Here is a 22170-nt window from a genome sequence, read left to right as displayed (position 1 = left end):
GCCAAAATGTGGGAAATAGGCCAGCATGTAGGCATTTATATTACACAAGGCGTTACATTAAACAATACATATCTTACAAGGAGAACAGCCAAGCTCATGGGGAGGAGGAAAATGATGTTGGTGAAATTATGCTTGAGAAAGTGGAAAGGATGGCTCTTCAGAAATGTGTGCGCGTGTGTTTTGTATTCAGGAATCATTCAAGACGAATATTTTCGCACTGCAAGATGTGTGGTTAAGGTTATTTTTAATATGTATAACTTTTGCTTTCTCAACGATTCATTTGTTTCTATATTCGTCCCTGTTTTTATCTCCTTGTAAGATATGTATTGTTTAATGTAACGCCTTGTGTAATATAAATGCCTACATGCTGGCCTATTTCCCACATTTTGACTGATGATGACGCCAAACAGCGTCGAAACTAGTTCCAAGTGCAAATATATGTTATAAATAAACTATAACATTTTTGTATTGAAAAGGTGGACCCTTTTAAGTTTTCCTATCTTCCTGCTCTCACTTCATCATTCACCAAGATGTTCGCCTTTTCCCATCTTTACACACAGTTGTTCCTAGGTATTCCCATGCTGTTTCTACTACAGCATCCCTGTATGCCACCCATTCTCTTTTTATATCCTGAACCTGCTTACTGTCTACTGTTCGAAACTTCTCACTAATCATATCCATGTACTTCTGTCTAGTTTCTTCGTCCTGGAGATTTTCTACCCTTATCCGTTTGCAATCAGATTTCACTTTCTCTATCCTAGACCTGGAGATCCTTAGTTCACTACAGATCAGATAGTGGTCTGTATCATCGAAAAAAATCCCTGGAAAACTCGTACATTCCTAACAGATTTCCTGAATTCGAAGTCTGTTAAGATATAGTCTATTATGGATCTGGTACCCCTAGCTTCCCATGTGTAGCAGTGAACAGTCTTATGCTTGAAGAATGTATTCTTAACTGCTAAACCCTTACTAGCACAGAAGTCCAGCAAACGCTTCCCATTCCTATTAACTTCCATATCTTCCCCACATTTACCAATCACCCTTTCGTATCCTTCAGTTCTATTCCTAACTCTCGCATTGAAATCACCCATTCGCACTATTCAATCCTTGTTGTTGACCCTGACCACGATGTCACTCAATGCTTCATAAAACTTGTCAACTTCATCCTCATCTGCACCCTCACATGATGAATACACTGAGACAATTCTCGTCCTAATTCCTCCAACTGACAAATCTACCCACAACATTCACTCATTTACGTGCCTAACAGAAACTATGTTGCGTGCAATGATATTCCTGATAAACAGCCCTACCCCATACTCTGCCCTTCCCTTTCTAACACCTGTCAAGTACACTTTATAATCTCCTATCTCTTCCTCATTATCTCCCTTTCCCGAATATCACTTACTCCTAGCACATCCAGATGGATCCTCTTTGCTGACTCAGCCAGTTCTAGTTTCTTTCTTGCATAAGCCCCATTCATATTGATAGCTCCCCATCGAATTCGATTTGGTTCGCCAAGTTGTTTCCAAGGAGTCCCTCGCCTGTCAAATGGGATGGGACTCCGTTACTCCCATAGGTCCGAGGCTTGCTTAAAATGTTCTGAGCTCGGTAAATTCATGAAGCAGGATGCTGCCCTACTTACACATAGTCCAAGTGAGGATCTCTCCTCTAACAGGTTATGGACCAAGGGTGGATTGTATAGTCCTAGCCGCTTGAGCACAAGGAGGGGCATGACTCAGAATATGTCCAAAATGCCCACTCCCATTCCATAGCAACTGATATCCCGACTCTCAGGACCACTCACTAGGCCACTCAACCATTGCCCATGGTTCATGAACTAGGACGTGACTACCCAGTACACACACCATGAACCACTACACACTTATGGTTATAAATATTATCTATAATAAAATTATTAATACTTTACTGATCAAAATACTCTCAATGATTGTTTTCCAAGAATATAAAAAGTAAAGGCTGAAACCGGGGTTTCGTATTAGTCTCCTCTACATCTACATTTTGGCATGGGCTGTTACAGCATAGAAATTTGTGTCAATTATTCTACAACTTAAACTGTGTTCTCACATTTACTTGTGATGTTTAATTCTGTGAGCGCTTGTAAGCTCTGATTGTTACTGGTATCTTATGGCTATAGTGGCAACTATTTGACGCTCTTCTTCTTCGTCTTGCTCTGGCCAATCAAAACGCTTGAGTCGGCCATTTTGGAAACTGTCGACCCCAAGGAGAGAGGGAAGCGAAGGCTTGTACTCGGCAAGTTCCCATCATGGAGAGAAGACTTTGTGTTTGAGTCGCTGCGTTATATATTGGAGTTGCGGCATGGATTATGGTTAATTTCAAGTAGAAGGAGCGTTGTGCTCCAAAAACCCTCAGGTGGTTTCTGTTTTCATCCTCACAAAGAAGATTTGTGTTTATCTTCTATTTTTGGTGATCTTGGTCTGGTAAGCTAACATTTCTTGGCCATGTTTGAAACTTTTCTACTGCTGGAGCAACCAAAATGTAAGTCCATATTTTTAAAATTACCTTGTATTTTTCACCCGGAGTGAAACTACTTCTGTGATTTCTTTGAAGAGAGCCTGCTATCATAAAACTGGTGGTGTGCGGCGGAAAATCATGATAAACTTTCTTGTGAAAATTTAATGAACATTCGGTACGTCTACCATCGGGTTGAAAATGTATTAGTTTTGCTTATTTATACCCCTAGTGTGTAATCTTTCATAATATGGAATTTAAATAGTTACTAGGCAAAATTGTAAAGAAATGTAAGAAATGGGAAATTCTAATTATTATTATTATTATTATTATTATTACCAGCTTTTGATGTTATTTCTGTTTCAAATATTTTGGTTTTAAAACTGGGTTAATACATGGGAGTTCCAGTAAAGATTATCAGGGTGGGATATCTTTCGTATTAAATTTGTTTCTTGTTCCTTTAATTTAATTACCTTATTTCACCTTTGTTCGGGCGTGTGTTTTGCGGATGGTTGTTGCTTATCTGTCTCAGTTTTTTCCTACCATTGTTGGTCCACCCACGAGATTGGTCCTTGCCATGTATAACAATTAGTTATGGTATCCGTGGTGGTGATAATTGTTTTTCGGGATGAGATAATCATGCTTTAATATGGTGGACAGCACCTTGTGATATTGCTCTGTGGTTTTGATGTAACACGTGTTGGATGTGATTGATTTAATTTTTGGAGCACATTTACGCTCATTTCCTTTCGTTCCGCCGTTTGTGTTGCTGGGATTTTTCCTTTCCCTTTGTGTATTTTACAAAAAGATCTGATATCCTGTGCTGGACCTCCCAGAAAAAGGAGAATTTCGAGAAAGTAAGAAAATATCTCTCAAGGTGTAATTCGAAAGGTTGATAAAGGTTGTAATTTCAAATCCCTACTAATGGCCATTGGGTAATTTTAAAGGTGTAATTTCTCCATTTAGAAGTGATTTGTGGTTGTTGCAAAGGTAACCTAAAGGTTTATTTGTACCTTTTCATTTATTTAATTCCTTTCTTACCAACCGGCGGTATTTAATTTAATTTCCTTTAATTAAAGTTTTCAGTTCAACTTGAATTCCATTGGCCTTTTACTGTGGATTTAAACAAGTTAATTTAATTTAATTTAATCTGTTGTTTTAAAGATAATTTGATTCATATCCTATTTCAAACTGATTGAATTTTAGTTCAGGTAACCTATATTTTATCTTGTTAAATCTTCGAGGATGATCTGTAATTTATTTTATCTGTTAATTCCCTTTTGAGCTTATGAATTATATTTTTCTTGGATAAAAGGAAATTTTGTCTTGTTTCTGCTCAAAACAATTTGACACACTGACAGGTTAATAACTTGATCCACCAGTTTTCTATTGTTTTCTACCACCTGGAGGTAAGTTGTAATCTGTTTTCCTTTTTTTTATTTAATTCTGGGTGTGTAGTGATGTGTGACGCTTCCTGATTTAATTCTCTTGTACTGGGCAGTATTACTGCCGATCAGCTGGGTTGGTACAGGTTACCTAGCTGGTGGGGCAAGGCCTTGGTCAAGTTTGAAAAAGAGCTCTCCAATTATGTTGCTGCTGTTCTATACAAGTTAGTTGGCATCACCAATCCGAAGGATAAATTCAACTTACCAAATCTCATAACACCAAAACAGGAGTTGACAAATAACAGACCAAGAGTTCCATAAGCCCACTGATAATTCCTAACAGCTCCAGAACCCAACAATCTGTAGGTCCAAACTGACGATCCAGCAAGGACTAAATGGGCAAATGCAGTCGAATAACTTGCATCAGACATTTCTTCAGGTAGCTGAAACAGAAAGGGTATGTACAGAATACTGTGTGGTACAAACAACTCAGAACAATGGTAAGAGGGTACACTGAATGACGAAATAAGGCGGACCTGGGAATAAACTCTACCACCAGCTCAGGTGGTGGGATCAGGTTGAATAATTGAGGGCAAGAGAATAAGAGGGAGAGAAGTGTGGAACTAAAGGAGACCACACTGCTAGTTGCAAGTAGAGGAATGTGGATGCGCCCACCGCGTTGCGACGTTTATGGCACCTTTCCATCTTCCTTTATCCAAACATCACCATTCCTCCTTAACTATATTCCAATCGATATTTCTTCTTCTTTTTTGGTGCGGCCCCCTTGGACCATGTGATTCCAGTGTTCTTTCATCTTTGCACTGTGGGTTGCTTTCCTTTCCTGAGTCCACTTCCCTCCCATTTCAGGACACAGTGTTGGATGTTCTGATCAGCATTCTAAATTTATCCCTGTTCACGAATGATTTTCTCCAGCACGCAGGGGATAAACTATCCTGTTGCCTAACACCTGTTCTCATATCAAAGCTTTTGATAGTTCCCCTCTGAATTTTACCTTTGACTTCGTGTTTGTCAAAGTAGCCTTTAGTAGATTCAAGGTCTTATTATCTAGTCTCAATTCAGAAAGAGCAGTTGTAATCGAGCTAGCGAAGCGAGAGGTTGTATTGTTCAGTCGGTGCTGAGCGAGAAGAATGAATATTGCTGTAGAGCAATATCGCGCGGCCATAGGGCGATGTGTGTGTACAGCAAGTGATAAGGTGCACCTACGACAATCTGAGCTCGAGGGAACTATGATGGTGGCAGCAGTAGTGGCAATTCTTCTGATAATAGGAGGTGTAGAAGTGAACCCTGGCCCAATGGGATCATTGAGCTGGTAGGACATAGAAAAGATTAGGGAAATAGTCAAAGATGCTTGCCAGATTGAGCAAACGAGGGAGCTAATTCGCGAGTTGAGAAATAATATGACAGAAATGAAAGACTGTATAAAGGAAGAGATAAGAATTATGACAGAAAAGGTGGTGGAAAACTCTAGGGAAATAGAATTATTGATGTCAAAAGTGAAGGTGTTTGAGGGGGGAAATGGAAAAATTAAAGTAGCAACAGAAAATGACTATCCAGGACGCAAAGAGGAAAAATATTTTCATATACGGCATTCCGGAGAACGAAAAGGAGGATTTGAATGATCTAACGAGTAAAGTGTTGGATATTATAAATAATCATATAAACTGTAAAGAAGAAGATACTGATGAAATTTATAGACTGGGGAGAGTCAAAGGGAAAAGACCTATTAAAGTTAAGTTGATTTTGGCTCTGAAGGCGAACAAAATTATCCTCAATGGGAACAACTTAAAACGAGAAAGGATTTGGGTGAGAAGAGAGATGGATAAAAAGTCAGTCATGGAACAGAGAGTCTTGTAATTTCATCTAGTAAAAGCTAGGAACTATGGACTAAAAGCATACATAAGAGGCAAACGTCTTATAGTAGGTGACAGTAACTGGTCGCGTACTTGGTCAATTGCACAACTACGGGAAATGGATAGACAGGCGAGTTCATCGCACCATGAAGTGCAACCGTCTGTAGAGCAAGGAATGTGCCAGCCAGCTACCTGTACCGTGGCTGATAACGTACAATCTGATGACAACAGTGACCTTCATACTCTACAGAAGAACAGAAGACTGCAGAGTGACGAACACATAGTAGAGGAGGATGGAAAACTAGCCGACTGTCAAGTCAACACGAATCCAGGGAGCAGCAGCCTGTCTGATGACAGAACAAAGACTTTGGCTGGGAAATGTAAATCCTTGAGTGTAATAGACTTCTGGGTCAAAAAGGGCAAAGGACAGAAAGACAATTTAGACAAAGAAATTATTACTTCACCAGAGGATAGTATTCTAGAACTGGAGAAAAAGAGAATAACTAGAAGTAAGACAAGTAACCTGTCTTAGGGTAAAAGTAAGGAATAGCTAGAATGGAATATTGGTATGGTCAACATTGAAGGTTTTTTTGAACAAGTTAGGAAATGAACAGGTGAAACTGTCAATGGCAAAAATGCATATCATTACCCTTTGTTGAGAATTGGATAGCACCGAGATATGAAGTACATATTGAAGGTTTTAAAATGTATATCAAGGCAAGGGGCAGGAATGCTCGTAAAGGTAATTTCCCGGTGGTATATTAACCTTGATAAGGGAAGAAGAAAAAGGAGAAAATTGAATAAATAGAATGAAATATAGAAATACTTTGGGTGAAAACAAGGGTAAAACAGAAGAGGGATGTTAATCTATGTCTCGGTTTTGTATACAATCCTCCCGAGGGCTCGACATTGGCAAACAAGAAATTCTTCACAGAGTTAGCATTAGAAGTAAACAGGTTAAAGAATATACATAAGGAAATAGGTATTGTAATAATGCGGGACTTCAATGCGAGGATTGCAGACTTAAAACCAGTTTATTGAAAAGAGGCTGAGGAAATAATAATTGGAAAAAGATCTGTCAAGATAAAGTTTGCAATAACTATGGCAAAAAACTATTAGAATTATGTGGAAGAGAAGAACTCTATATTTTAAATGGGTGGTGGCCAGGAGATGAAAGGGGTAATGTAACGTTTATAACAGAAACGGGTGGTAGTGCAATTATTCTACTATTATGTTCTAAGGAGGCATTACCACTCATTAAGAGGATAAATGTTAAAGGCTGGGGAGAATCGCATCACTTACCCATAATTATAAATATGGTAAGCACGGAAGAGAGTAGTGGGGGTAATTATATGAGCAATATTAAAGGGAGGTCAGTGACAAAATATACAGTGGAACCTTGGATTGCGAGCATAACTCGTTCCGGCAACATGCTTGTAATCCAAAGTGCTTGTATATCAAAGCAGGTTTTCCCATAAGAAACAATTGAAACGCAGATGATTCGTCCACAACACAAAAATATTTATTCGCATACCATTTCTAAAACAAAATATAACGTAAAATAAATTAAAGTGCACTTTTCTTACAATAGAATAATTGTTGGTGTGAGGGAGACGAGAGACGACATGAGACGAGTTACTGTGTAGCACAAATTTCACTAATGGAATCACTGCTATCTGTTGGCTCACTGGAATTGTTTTCTTTTCGTGCAGCTTTAACGAGGAACCTGTCCAATGACTGTTGCTTTTGCCTCCTTTTGAGGATTTCACGAAAACGTGACATTTCATTGTCATTGAACTGATTCATCGCTCGCACTGTTACAGCCTTATTTGGGTGGTGTTTTTCTAAAAAATATTGCACCGTTTCCCACATTTTGCACTTATCCCGAATCTCAGTTAAAGTGAGAGATTCCATTGACTTTTCCTCCTCCTCTTCCCTGGACGAAATCTCCATAACTGCCTCCTGTTGTTCGCGATGCAGGTCCTTCAGTTCGTTGGTGGTCAGTTACTGGCTATGTTCTTCCACCAGCTCTTGAATGTCCATGTCATTCACCTCCAGCCCCATAGTCTTCCCTAAGGACACAATTTCATCGACAATCAGTGGCTCATTGTCACCAACAATCCCCTCAAAGTCACGTCCAAGAATACAGTCAGGCCACAGCTTTCCCCAAGCGGAAGTGAGAGTTCTCTTGGTGATTCCATCCCAGGCTTTATCGATGACGATGGGGAAATGATTTCTCCCAATCTCTCTGAGGATAAGGTTTGTTTCTTCAGTCACTTCGAAGCATCGCTGAAATAGTGCTTTGGTGTATAGCTTCTTGAAGTTCGAAATGACTTGCTGATCCATAGGCTGGAGTAGTGGAGTAGTGTTGGGAAGAAGAACTTAACCTTAACAAACTTGAATTCCTCCAGTAAGTCGTCCTCAAAGCCTCAAGACCTGGAGGATGAGCAGGAGCAGTGTCCATGACCAGCAAGACTTTCAGCAGCAGATTATGTTCTGTAAGGTATATCTTCACTACAGGACCAAAGACCTCGTTCACCCATTCAACAAACGGACCAGGGAGCGGAAAACATAGGCACACGTGACACTCGTATTGCAGAACCTCACTCGCTTATCAAGTTACAATTTATTTAAAATGTTTGCTCGTCTTGCAAAACACTCGTAGACCAAGTTACTTGCATTCTGAGGTTTCACTGTATATGGAGAAAAGACCTTGGCACAGAATTCAAGGAATATTTCGAAGGGAGGTCCTTTGAAATTATTAAGACAGGAATTAACACCACTATGGAAGATAATAAAATAGACGAGGCGATAAAGCTAATAGAAAACACAATATTGATGGCAGGACATAAGATGCGGGCTCGGGAGGTAAGAATACAAAGAAATAGTGGGTGGTACAATGAAGAATGCAGACCAAAAAAAAGCAGAAGTAATGAAAGCACTAGACACATTCAGAAAAATAGGCGGGCATGAACTAAGAACTGCATTCTGTAGCAAAAGAAAAGAGTACAAAGAATTAAAGAACTAAATATTATCGTAAGTTACGATCTTCATTTCCGTGTTGACGTTTAACCAATAATGTAGAGTTTGAGGGATGTTCCACCATTCAACACATTGCAACAATTTATTAAATTATAAGAAGACCGGTTTAGACTCCCATGGAGTCATCATCAGTTCTTGGTAAAAATTAAATTAAGGGAAATCTGATAACAATCATCATAACGAAAAATCCATGCACCTATAGGTGGTTGCATGGAAATACATCATTGAGTTGATAGATATAACCTTGAAGTGCAACATACACTTGGCAAGGAGAACTTGGAGCTTAGAAAGTTCCCAGTTCTGGCTCTAACAGTCTTGTGTTCATGGAACTCGGAACACTGGAATTACATGTACTGGATTGAAAATAATTACAAAACACAATAAGGACACTTATAATGGTGTGGAAAACTTGGCTCTCTAAGAGCATTCTTGGATTTGACAGTCCTGTTTCTGTCTGAAAAAGACTGGATGAAATACATAATGAAGCAAAATGTATAAAGACATAGATCTAGTCTAAACTGTTGCGCGTTCATGTACACGGAACACTGGGAACACTTGTATTGTTTGATAACACACTCGTTCAAATGAAAACACTTACAACCATATGAAATATTGGCGTTGCTAGAACGTTTATGGGTTTGACTGTCCTGCTTCCCCTGACTAATCTAGTGAAACAAATATACATTGAATGTTGAAGGTAAACTACTTAGTATTTAAACGTTTTAACGATATTTTACTCAGATCCAAGAATATTAAAGTACCAAGTGTTTCGCATTGGTGTATAAACTTTCAATCAATTCATTTCAACTGTGTTAATGGATTAGTTTCCAGAAGACAAAAGCAAGACCAACAGTTCTATTCTGTGTTCCATGAACACATGACAATTTTTGTGACCAAATCCAGAACTTTAAATACCAAGTGGTTTACCTTTAACATTCAATGTATATTTCTTCTTGCGTTACGGCCTCTGTAAGACCATGGACAGCTCCTTCATGGATTGCATTTTCTTCTTCCCCTCCCAGCACCTCTTCATCCATTTTCTTCTTCTCTCCCGCTCTTCTGCCGAGATATTCAGTATCCTCTTCTCTTGTCTACTCCACCGGTGACTCTCAATCCTTTTCCTGTATCCATCCCTATCATTGATCTCCAGCATATTAGTCGGTATGTACTTGCTTCTCCAATTTTCCTTTTCTTCCACCTTGATCCCCAATTCCGACCAATCTTTCCGGAGTTCAACTACCCACTTGGTTCCTGTCTTTCCTCGTGTCCTCGCTGTTGTTTCCCATACTCTTTTCGTCATTCTATCAATATTCATCCTGATTACACGTCTCGCAAACCTTGCTCTTTTCAGTCTGATTTCTTCTGAGATTGTCCTCATGTTCCGGTATAGTTCTTCCCTGGGTCTCCTCATCCATCTCTCACCTCCTCTCTTAGGGCCTAGTATTTTCCTCAATATTTTTCTCTCCTCTTTCTCTAGTTGTTCCGCACCATTTCTTCCTAGTGCTATTGTCTCAGCAGCATATAATACAGCATTTCACACCGTTGCCTTGTAATGTCTAATCTTTGCGTCTGTAGATATATTCTTTTTATTGTATATATCTCTGGTCATACAGAAGGCTGATCGTATCTTCTTTATCCTCTCTGTTATTCCCTCATTGCTCCTATTCCTTCCTATTATAAATTCTCCTAGGTACTTGAATTTGTCCACCTTTTGCACGGTGCCTTCCGGTGTTGTCCAATCCTCAGTGGTATTCAATGTCTTTGTCTTGTTGTAGGCGATCCTCAGTCCTACCCTTCCGGCTATATTGTTTAAGTTGTTGAGTTGTGTCTTTGCATCTTCTGTCTCACTTACTATAGCTATGTCGTCCGCAAAGGCTAGACAATCTATTTGGGCCCTATTGTCCTTTTTGTCCCCAACATGCGTCTTTGGTATTCCCATTGTCTCATTCATTGTTCTCCACTGCCTGATGACTTCATCCAGAGCTATGTTGAACAACATTGGTGATAATCCATCTCCTTGTTTGACACCAGTGTTGATATCAAATTCTTCAGAGAGTACTCCTCTGAATCTCACCCTTGCCTTTGTGTCTGATAGAATTTCCATTATGAGTTCATGTGTAGTGCCATCTAATCCTCTGTTCTTCAGGATTCTTCCAAGGGTTTGTCTGTCAATGGAGTCATATGCCTTAGTGAAATCTACAAAGGTTACCACCTTTTTTTTTTGTTCTTTAAGGCCCTACGTTCCATCAGTTGTTTCAGTGTAAATATCTGTTCTATGCATCCTCTTCCCTTCCTAAATCCTGCTTGGTAGTCTCCAATTGTACTTTCTAACTGTTCTTCCAGTCTATTGAGCAGGACGTTTGACAACACCTTATAGCCAATCTCTAGTAGCGAAATTCCTCTATAGTTGTTTGCATCCCTCTTGTCTCCCTTCTTATGTATTGGTATTATGATTGCATTCTTCCATCCTTCTGGTAACTTCTTTGTTCTCCAAATCTGGCCGATGATGTTGGTCATGTTGTCTACTGCCTTGTCACCTCCCCACTTAATCATCTCAGCTGATATTCCATCTTCTCCGGTTGCTTTGTTATTCTTTAGATCGCTTATGGCCTGTGCGACCTCACCTCTAGCTGGAGGACATGACTCTCTCTCTTCTGTGTTTGTCCCCAGCTCCAGCTCCTCTTCAGGTGGTTCACAGTTTAACAGGTCATGAAAGTATTCTGCAAGTATCCTACAGTTCTCCTTCGCACTAACTGCCAGATCCCCATTCTTATCTCTTATAAATTGTTCTCTGCCTTTATATCCACTCAGGCTCTTTTTGAATTTCCCAAAAAAGTCTCTACTATGATCTTTCCTGAAGTTGTTTTCAATTTCATCCAATTCCTGCTTCATCCTCCATCTTTTGGTCCATCTTATGGTTCTGGCTGTTTCCTTCCTTACTCGTAAGAAAACTTCCCATTTTTCCAGGTTTTTCTTAATGCTCCAGTCTCTCCAGGCTTTCCTGCGATTCTCAACCGCTTCCTCACAGTCCGTATTCCACCACCAGTGTTTCTTTTTCTTTTCTTCCTTTCCCCATATTTCAGCCTGTTTCCTCATATTCAGCTTCATGTCATCCCATCCATTGCCAGTTTCTATTCCTTCCCCGTATTTGGATCGATTGTGCCGTAATTTGTCTCTGTCTATATTTATTTTTCCAGTTGGTCTACTTGTCTGTGGCAGTCTACCCCTGTGCGGAATCCAAAGGCACTTGATTTCTGTAAGATAGTGATCTGATTCTATTCTTATTTCACTATTTCACTAGTTTAGTCAGGGGAAGCAGGACAGTCAAACCCATAAACGTTCTAGTAACGCCAATATTTCATATGGTTGTAAGTGTTTTCATTTGAACGAGTGTGTTATCAAACAATACAAGTGTTCCCAGTGTTCCGTGTACATGAACGCGCAACAGTTTAGACTAGATCTATGTCTTTATACATTTTGCTTCTTTATGTATTTCATCCAATCTTTTTCAGACAGAAACAGGACTGTCAAATCCAAGAATGCTCTTAGAGAGCCAAGTTTTCCACACCATTATAAGTGTCCTTATTGTGTTTTGTAATTATTTTCAATCCAGTACATGTAATTCCAGTGTTCCGAGTTCCATGAACACAAGACTGTTAGAGCCAGAACTGGGAACTTCCTAAGCTCCAAGTTCTCCTTGCCAAGTGTGTGTTGCATTTCAAGGTTATATCTATCAACTCAATGATGTATTTCCATGCAACCACCTATAGGTGCATGGATTTTTCGTTATGATGATTGTTATCAGATTTCCTTTAATTTAATTTTTATCAAGAACTGATGATGACTCAATGGGAGTCGAAACCGGTCTTCTTATAATTTAATAAATTGTTGCAATGTGTTGAATGGTGGAACATCCCTCAAACTCTACATTACTGAACTAAATATCTGTGGCAGAAGAAACAGACTGACAACTTAAACAGAGATGCTCTGAATAATGATATTAAGAAAATATGGCATAGAATCAATCAAATTTGTAAAGATACAAAAAATATAACTCAGGTAAATATAAGCCATAGAAAATGGATAGAATACTTTAGTAAACTATAAAGTAGTGAAGATAGGTGGAAACAGGACGTACAGAAGATGAGAGTCTCGAGAGGATTGGAGTGCACCCTGCCCGATTTAGATAAGGAAATTTCAGCCGACGAAGTAAAGGAAATATTAGAGAAAGGGAGGAAGGGGAAATCAGGAGCAATTTCAGGTATAAACAATGAATTCTGGAAGGAAGGAAGCAAAAACAGCTTTATCCTAGCAAGTATAGCCAAAATATTTAACAAGATCTTCGAGGGAGCAAGATTCCCTAAATCATGGCAAGAAGGTATCATCTGTCCTGTATACAAAAAACGTGGAGACAAATCTAACCCAAGTAATTATAGAGGGATTACGTTGCTAGATTCTTTAAGTAAGATATACACAGGGATATTGGCAAAAAGATTAATGAATTGGGTGGAGGAGTACTCGGTCCTGTCGAGATTACAAGCAGGATTCAGAAAGGGAATGAGGACTAGGGACAATAATAATGGTAGTTAAAACAATAATAGATAAATATATCAAGAAGAAAAGAGGCAAGTTGTACATTACTGTAATCGATTTAGAAAAAGCATTTGATTCGGTGAGTAGAAGAGCTTATAGTTATGAATTTCATTGGTTCCGTATTGAAGTGGGATTACAACAAAATTAAATTCTTTCAAGGTCCACCTATTCAATACAATGACGTTTTATTGTGATTTAATCACATGTCAAATAGAGCAATTGACAATATATATTCAGAATTTAAATGTACTGTCAAAGTTAAAAATGGTTTAGTAGCGGAAGATATAACTTCTAAAGTGGGTCTTAAACAAGGGTGTAACCTGTCCCTCATATTATTTTTATTGTTTATCAACGATATTTTCCACTCGAAAGAATTTGAAAAAGGAGCTTATCCATGTCTCGAGTATCAAGATATTCGAGGCCTAATCTTTGAGGATGATATCATTCTACTCGCATTAACACTCAACAAGATGCAAAATAGTATAAATGAGGTAGAGAACTACAATGTAAAGAGTGGAATTTAAAGGTTAACCCACAGAAAACCAGAGTAATGGTTTGTAAAATGGGTGAAACGCTTTCTAAGAGTGAACAGTGGTGGATGGGTAAGACAAAGTTAGAAGTGGTCAAAAAAATTCAAATACTTAGGGATGATTATAAGTAGTAATGGTAGATGGTCTGACCAAAAAGAGCAAAAATGAGGGATTTAAGTGCCTTGGCTAGCATCAAAATATTAGATAAAAGATGCCTAACATAGAATACAAAGTTCAGGAAAACATATTTAATTCAGTAGTTAAAGCTAAGGTATTGTATGGATCAGAAATTTGGGGAATAGATCAGGGAATTGTAGCATTAGAGGTAATCGTTAACAAATTTGCCAAAATAATTATGGGACTGCCAAACTGTACTGCAAACAGTGGAGTAAGAATGATGTGTGAAGGGGTGAGTATACGGGCTGATATTGTGAAACGAATAGTCAAGTATTGGTTGAGATTTAAGACAGGAGGAGGTGGTGAAATATTAGGCATAGCCTATGAGAACCAAATGAAACATCTAAACGAAGGCTACTGGGTGGATGGGGTGAAGAAGCTTCTAGAATACATAGGATTGGGATCATACTGGGTAAGTAATATTTCAAGGGATGACAGGAGATTGCATAAGAAAGTAGTTCAAAGAGTGAACGATATAAAAAGACAAACAATAAGGGCAGAATGCAACAGCAAGAGAACAGTAATAGAATTTTGTAAAATAAGTGAGAATATGACTATAGGGGCACAAATGTTAACAAAAAGGGAAATGAGAGGAATAATCTGGTGGTTGATGGGAGTGTATAAAAATAAATCTATAAGAGAAAAAAATGACAAAAATAAATGTGTTTTATGTAATTTAAGTATGGAAGTGGCACATTTGATTAAGGACTATAAAGAAACAAGAAATATTAGAGAGAAATACATAGAAATGAAAGAGTTGGATAAAATTCTAAATGAACATGAACTTTACACACTTTCAAGGCTATTAAACAAAGAATGGAAGAAACCAGGAAAAATAACAAAATTATTTAATGTTGTTAGAGGTATTTGGGAAAAAAATGGAAAGAAAACAGATAATTACATGTAGTTACGGAAGTGGTATCCTGGACTGTACAACTTAGTTAAAATCCAGGAAATACCTCATAAGGATAAGGTTAAGAATATGTCTGTGGTAGTAAACTATAACTGAATGCAGTATCAGTTACAAGTGAGTTGTATTTCGAAATTGAACAGAACCAGTGACATGTGATAGCGATGGATGCGATGATCGGATGGTCTCTCCCCCGGGCTGGTGGCCATCCGTGGTTGGGGAAGGCGGATGTCCGCTCTTTGTTTCCAATCGGTCGTGTGGAGTTAAATATATTTGATTTACCGTAATTAATAATTCTGGTTGCATCTGAGTGCAATGGTCGCGGCGGGCAGACCTTCTCCGCCTTCCCGGTGGGCGGTTGTCCCTGATTTGGGGGGGAGAGGGTCTATTCACTGTTTTTATAAGGATGTATAATATATACTAACATTATCTAACTGTTAACGAATTTGAATATCTTTGAATTTTTTGCATCTTGCTTTCGGTTATTGGTTTGGAGTACGTTCAAATTTAACTACATGTAATGTTTTAGATTACAATAAACGAATATGCTCTCCCCGGTCATCCGTGACTGGGAAAGAAGTGTATTCATTCATTCATTCATTCATTCATTCATTCATTCAATTCAGAAAGGGTCTGAAAGAGAGATTGTCTCTCTATGGAATCATAAGCTTTCTGGAAGTCAACAAAAATTGGCACAAAGGGTGAAGAGCTCATATTCTTGTAATTGAGAATAATTTTGAGCTTCAGGATCTGTTCCGCACATGATCGTGATTTCCTAAATCTGGCTTGATACTCTCCAATGCAGGAATAAAATTGAGCTTCTAATCTAGAGAGAAGCATCTTGGAATAGACCTTGTAAGTCATCGAGAGGAGTGAGATTCCTCTGTAATTTTTTAAAATCAGACTTGTCTCCCTTTCTGTGCAGAGGGTGGATGATATCCTAGGTCCAATCACTAGGTAGTTTCTCTGTTATCCAGGTGTCAGATATAATCTCATGATTAGATATAATCTCAACAATAGGATCTTCGTCTACATATTTCCACAATTCTGCGATGATGCCATCTTCACCCGCTACTTTATTGGACTTCAGCTCGAAAATGTCTTTCTGGATCTCCTCCTTTGTTGGTGGGAGGGAATTTGGGTTAGCAACATCCTTTATTTTAAAGAGTAGTTTCTCTCTGGGTTCTGCTGTATTGACAAGGTTGTTGAAATATTCTGCTAGGGCAGATGTGCAATCCACATTGCTCATATTCACCTCCCCATCTGGTCCCCGGAGGTGAAGTGTAGGGGATGAGTAGAGCAGGGTTATTTGGACCCTGAGTGCTTGGTAGAGGCCTCATTTTCAGGCAGGTTGATAATGTCCTTATTGCATTGATCTTAGCGTTTCTGAATATTCTAGTGGTGGATTTCCCAGTTGTTAAGAAGTTTGTGTAGTTAACATTGCTCTTCTTACTGTTCCACTTGAGCCTCTTCTCTCCACAATTACATTATCACATGCCATGGTATTTTTGCTTCTTCTGGATGACAGGATGGTTTTTGTACCTGCATCTATTATGGCCTTCTGCAGTTGTGGCCAATCCCTTTTCTCTCTATTGTCAGCTAAGGTCTTGCTGAAGTCATCGTTATCTTTCAACATCGTCACACTGAATCTTGGGACTTTCGACTTTCTGCAGGTGGGATCTCTATGTCTTGTGACAGGAATAAAATTAATTTGGACCACAGACAAGTACTGGTCTGAATCAATGTTGGCACTTCTCAGGACTTTGACATTTAGCAGTTCTTTGTTATTTCATCTGTTAATAGCAAATTTCTTCTACTTATACCATTCTTGATCATTTTCAACCACATTAGACTGCATCTCCATCTTACCCTTCCTCCTATCTGGGTCTTCAGTTTTGGCATCCTCTTAACATGTCCAAACCATCTAAGTTTATCCCTCTCCATTCTGTCGTAAAGGTTTTCCACTGTATGTATTTATCTTTTCACTGTCCCCATCAATATGATGGCATAATTGTGATTGTAAGTGTTTGACTGACAGAGCTACATTTATTCTGGTCAGGCGAGATATTATATGGTATTGATGTATCTATTTATAAACTTTTTTAAGAGTTTGCTTTACGTCGCACCGACACAGACAGGTCTCGTGGCGAAGATGAGAAAGGAAAGGCCTAGGAGTGGGAAGGAAGTGACCGTGGCCTTAATTAAGGTACAGCTCCAGCATTTGCCTGGTGTGAAAATGCGAACCCCGGAAAACCATCTTCAGGGCTGCCAACAGTAAGGTTCGAACCCACCATCCCCTGAATGCAAGCCGCGCAGCCACTTGCTCGGTGGTATTGATTTTGTGGAATGGTCTATAAGAATTCTAGTTCAGTTCAGAGCGAGCTAGGAGTAGTAAAACTAAACTTTACAACCATGAAATCGGACGTAGAAAAGGCTATTACCCAGCCAATGAATTTAATGATAGATCACTTAATGTTAAACACGACATTGTGGACGGTTTTGATAAATAGAAGAATGGAGTATAAACCAGTCTCTTCAGGAAGTAACATCACGAACTGAGGAAACTAAGACGGAATTCTCAGCTACAAAATTAACTTGGGGAGTATGCAATGATATTATCCAAGCTGATAAAGAGATTCATAGCGAAATAAAAATGGCTCAGGAAGAGATCATAGATCGGTTTCATTGCATCAAAGGTATTGTGGAGAAGAATAAGGAATGGATTAAGGAAACTAAATCATCTACAGACCAAGAAATGATGAAATCCCCTGATACTGTAAAAGGTCTCAAGAAGAAAGCAACAATACTCAGAAGAAATGAACCTTGGAAAGGACCTGAGAATACTGAAACTTCAAAATGACAGCATGAGAGTATGAACAGCCTCGATGTTCGAGAAACTGAATCAGATGGAATAACTGATAAAGCCAGAGGTCGTTAGTTCAACTCTAAGAGGTGGAAAAGAGCACCACATGAACGAACAAATGGAAGGCCAAAGCATAGAAAATATATCTCAACTGCCTAACTGGACAGGTAAACCCCAGATTATCAACATAGTCAGGTTACAAGAAGACCAACCCAAGAAATTCAATAACTTAAAAGGGGTAACTCCAAAGAGCTTCATTAAGGATCTGCAGGAATACTTCAGAGATGCGAAGATATCTCTAGAAAGATAACTCCGGGTAACTAAGAAACACCCAGAAAACTCTGTTCATACAGGGTTTATTGCATTTCACTATGCTTTTGACAATTTTCGAAGGTTTCCTTGGATAAGTATTGGAACAGTGATATCCAGCACAATCTCAAATCTGAAACTAAACGTTCGGAAATACACATCTTCAGTTCCAACCAAGAACGCAAAATACTTTATGAGTCAACCAAGGAACTTGAAAGAACTAGACTCGCCACCAGCAGAACATGAGCTAGTTGGGCAATTTCATCCCAAATCATACAGTGTGCCGTGCCAAGTCACCTCAATTTTAATATAAATAAATACTCGCTCGTTTCCCTCTCCATAAACAATATCTCTTGAGCACCAGCCTTCAAACTTATGGCTTGAAGATAATAGATGATAATTGATAACTCTAAATACTCCCAGAGATGGGTCGACAGAACACTAACCATTTAATACACACTAACTAGGAACCTAAGGATCATTAATAAGAATTTATGAAGGTACCAATTAAAATAACAATTCATTAGGGTGATAAATATGACTGCATATTTACAAAAACTGAACTTCTGGTAACAAAAGAAAAACTGAATGAAATAAAACTTAATAAAATTAACCATTTCTTCATGAGCCTTGCAGTATTTATGCCATTTGTAGATTCTGGTATCTGGACACGTTTGATGTAGGAGCTGTTTGATGATCCTCTCATACTGCCGTTGTCATCTCTCGTAGTAAGTGCCAGTCCTATTTCCGATTCATGCATTGCCCACTAATTGCATGACGACTTTCCTGACCTTACAATTGTAGCGTAGCTGAAGATATATCAAAATATCCTGTTCTAGACAAGTCAAAACTGGTCTCTCACGAACTTTATCTCTTATCACTGATATTATCTTTGAGTAGCGCTCTACTCAGATGTGAAGGGAACTTGTAAACAAAAAGGAGAACATCATCTTGTTATCCTCCCTGTCTTCTCTCGTATAAGAACGACGAGAAAAACTCCTCCTCAATCATCATGATCAACAGATGCTAAAACGTTCATTAAGATGTTAAGACCATTTCAAGCTCTTGTCGTTGAAGTATGTAGGCTCTAAAATCTCCTTCCATCTCCCATATCACATGGTCCAGTCTGATCTGATGTTCTATCCCTTCTTCTTTCCATCACTGTATATCCATCATCTTGTTTCGTAATGTACATTCACAAAGGTTGAAAGTCCGCGGGCTTCACAAGCGTTAGGTAACCAGCTTCAAAATGTGGCAGTTAACAAATTCCAACTGCCTTGTTCTAAATTGGTGGGGCAGGGTAAATCTATAATCTTGATGACGTTCGTTTCGTGGTAAAGGGCTAAAATTAGCATGGTGTGTCCGGTCGACTGATCTCAGGCTAATGGAAATTAATTTCAAGCTATTAATACGGGTGATGATGTAATATCTTACTCAAGACTTAACTCGTTCAGATTTCGTTATTCCCACGATAGAAAGAAATGAGATGATAATGTGAAATGGATGACTAAAAATCCTATATACAGTATGTATGTATATATCTAGAATGACCTACTATAAATTAAATATATACATCTTTCCAAATAATTACACAGTCTGATAATTTTATGTACATGCTGTGATGTTCAAAACATCACAACAGGTTCAGAGTGAATGTGTTACATATACTTCAGAGTTTGCTGAAAAGAAAAAAAATGTTGTAGTTCCACATGACATCTATCAAACAATAATATATTTTTATTTTCTGATGATTTGTTAAAAAGTTATAGAACTTTCTAAATGAAGGTAATTGTGAAAATGTATTTAAAAAAAGTAAAATAAAAAAATTAATTAAAAACTAAAAGCAGTAGAGATTTGAAGTTGTTTTTAATAAAAACCTTGTTCACAAAAGGCTAGTATCAGACATGATTAATACATACACAGTTCTGAGCTTTCTTTTCAACTTTAATTTGGAAAAATAAAATTAGAAAATATGGAACATTCTGCAAACTTCAAAACTGTATTTTGAAAATATGAATAGTCATATGATGTTAAATGACTTGAAAAATGATAACGTGGAAACTCGACTGTCAGCAATGACACTAATTCATTAACTTCTTAAACTATGAAAATATTTCTTGATAAAAATGAGAGAATCTGAAATTTTTTGATTCTTTAGAAATTATTTTCTCTATAACCCCCATTCTGAATATACTAAAAATTACATGGGATATTATTTGGGCACTCTACTTTTGGAAGGTACAAATCAGAGTGGGCTATATTTTTCTGGGCAAAATGAGATAATTTAAGTTAGGCCTGTCTAAAATCAAGGTAAAAAATCTTGGGCACTTAAATATTTAAAATGTTTGCTGATGTTGAGTTAATGTCATGGAAAATTGGTATTTCTCAGTCAAAATGACTGTTTTACAATGATATGAGTGGGAAAACAGCTTCTGATTTTGTTCAAGCATTTTATAACAAAATTATAGAAAATGCATAATCTCTATGATGTTCTTTTCATGGTAAAGGACTAAAATTAGCATGGCGTGTCCGGCTGACTGATCTCGGGCTACTGGAAATTAATGCAAGCTATTCATACGGGTGATAATGTAATACCTTACTTAAGACTTAACTCGTTCAGATTTAATTATTGCCGTGATACAAAGAAATTATATGATAATGTGAAATAGATGACTGAAAACTCTACATATATATATGCATAATAATCTAGAAAGACCTATTATAAATTAAATGCATTTGTACATTTTTCTGTTTCTGAATTTTTCACAAATTTTTACTCTCTTCTGTCTTTATTTTACTTCTTTATGGCATTCCTTGAATTGGAATAGCCTACACTAGTTCAGGGTTTGAAATATAAGGCAAAGCATCTGTAAACTTTACTAGGCAATCAATTGATTGTCCAGGATATTTTTTTAACCCTGAGTGAATATTTCAACTACTCTATAAGACATCTGCTGAAAGAGGCTCATACTGTAAGAATCACCATGGCACTGCTGAAAAGAGTGGGTTAGTTTCCTTTCATCTGCTCCTCACTCAACTTGTGTAACAATGCCAAATTTGCATGTGGAGAAGGATGATCCAATGAGAGCAACAATTGGGAAATACACACTGATCAGCTGATGATGGCCATTTTAAAGCACTGCCAGACCAAGAGGCATCATAAAGGAGACTATTACATCTTGTAGGTCATGAGAGACACTAGTTATTTGTCCCACCCACCAGAAGAAATTAAGTTGCTCCCAACAAAGAGGTCTCTGCATTTCTCACACAGTAACAGGCTTTATTGCAATGTATGTGCCACTCCAGGATGCAACCCAGCAGTGAATACAACTGGCTTCATAGTATACTACTTTTGTCTCCTTTGTAAATGGAATTCCCTTACTGTACTTTTATTTAGAAGTAAGAGTTTAATGCTTTGTAGAAATTTTGATGTGATCTGTACAAATCCAGTAGCATCTCCTATAGCATTAACAGCTTCATGCTGCAGATTAAATTTTGTTGCAAGGTGGTTACAGAGACCTCCTACCCCATCACATGCATTTTTACCATGCCCTGTTGCTGAAAATATCCATTTCCTTGTCTTATTTTCTGTACAGTGTATTCCAAGTTCATGAAGCTGAACCCAGCTTATTAAATGAAATGCAGTTATTGAATTTCTAGCAAAATTAAATGATAAATATGCAGAATGTTGAAAAAATTTAACACTTTACACACACAAAATTGCCACCTCTGATTGCACCAACTACCAATACAATAACCAAAAAATAAACTGTTGAATTCTCATAAGTTTTGTGATGTGGGTTTTCGAGTAAATAATTGGTAAAAACTCATAAAAATGTGATTTAAAAACTTTTTAATAATAATAAATATTTACACAATACAGACAGCTGGAGGAGAGAAGGGATTGTTAATAGTTAGACCAGTTATATGTGGTTATTGTTATTATTATTATTACTAAGAGCATACGGTAACGTACACAAAACAATACAAAGATTAA

At 37.9% G+C, this 22170-nt stretch overlaps 1 protein-coding gene across 1 annotated transcript in view; it reads right to left on the bottom strand.

Moving 5' to 3' along the window:
* LOC136877638 (uncharacterized) overlaps positions 1–22170 on the bottom strand; it is a 131359-nt gene that overhangs the window by 86547 nt on the left and 22642 nt on the right. Inside the window, exon 2 of the mRNA XM_067151831.2 lies at positions 4144–4321. Within this exon, the coding sequence (XP_067007932.2) occupies positions 4144–4309 (166 nt within the window). The 5' untranslated portion in view covers positions 4310–4321. The remainder of the gene's footprint in view (positions 1–4143; positions 4322–22170) is intronic.

This window comes from Anabrus simplex, chromosome 7, assembly GCF_040414725.1.
Source record: "Anabrus simplex isolate iqAnaSimp1 chromosome 7, ASM4041472v1, whole genome shotgun sequence".
NCBI lineage: Eukaryota > Metazoa > Arthropoda > Insecta > Orthoptera > Tettigoniidae > Anabrus > Anabrus simplex.
Note: the sequence above shows the minus strand (reverse complement) of the source record. Positions and strands in the feature narration are given on the sequence as shown.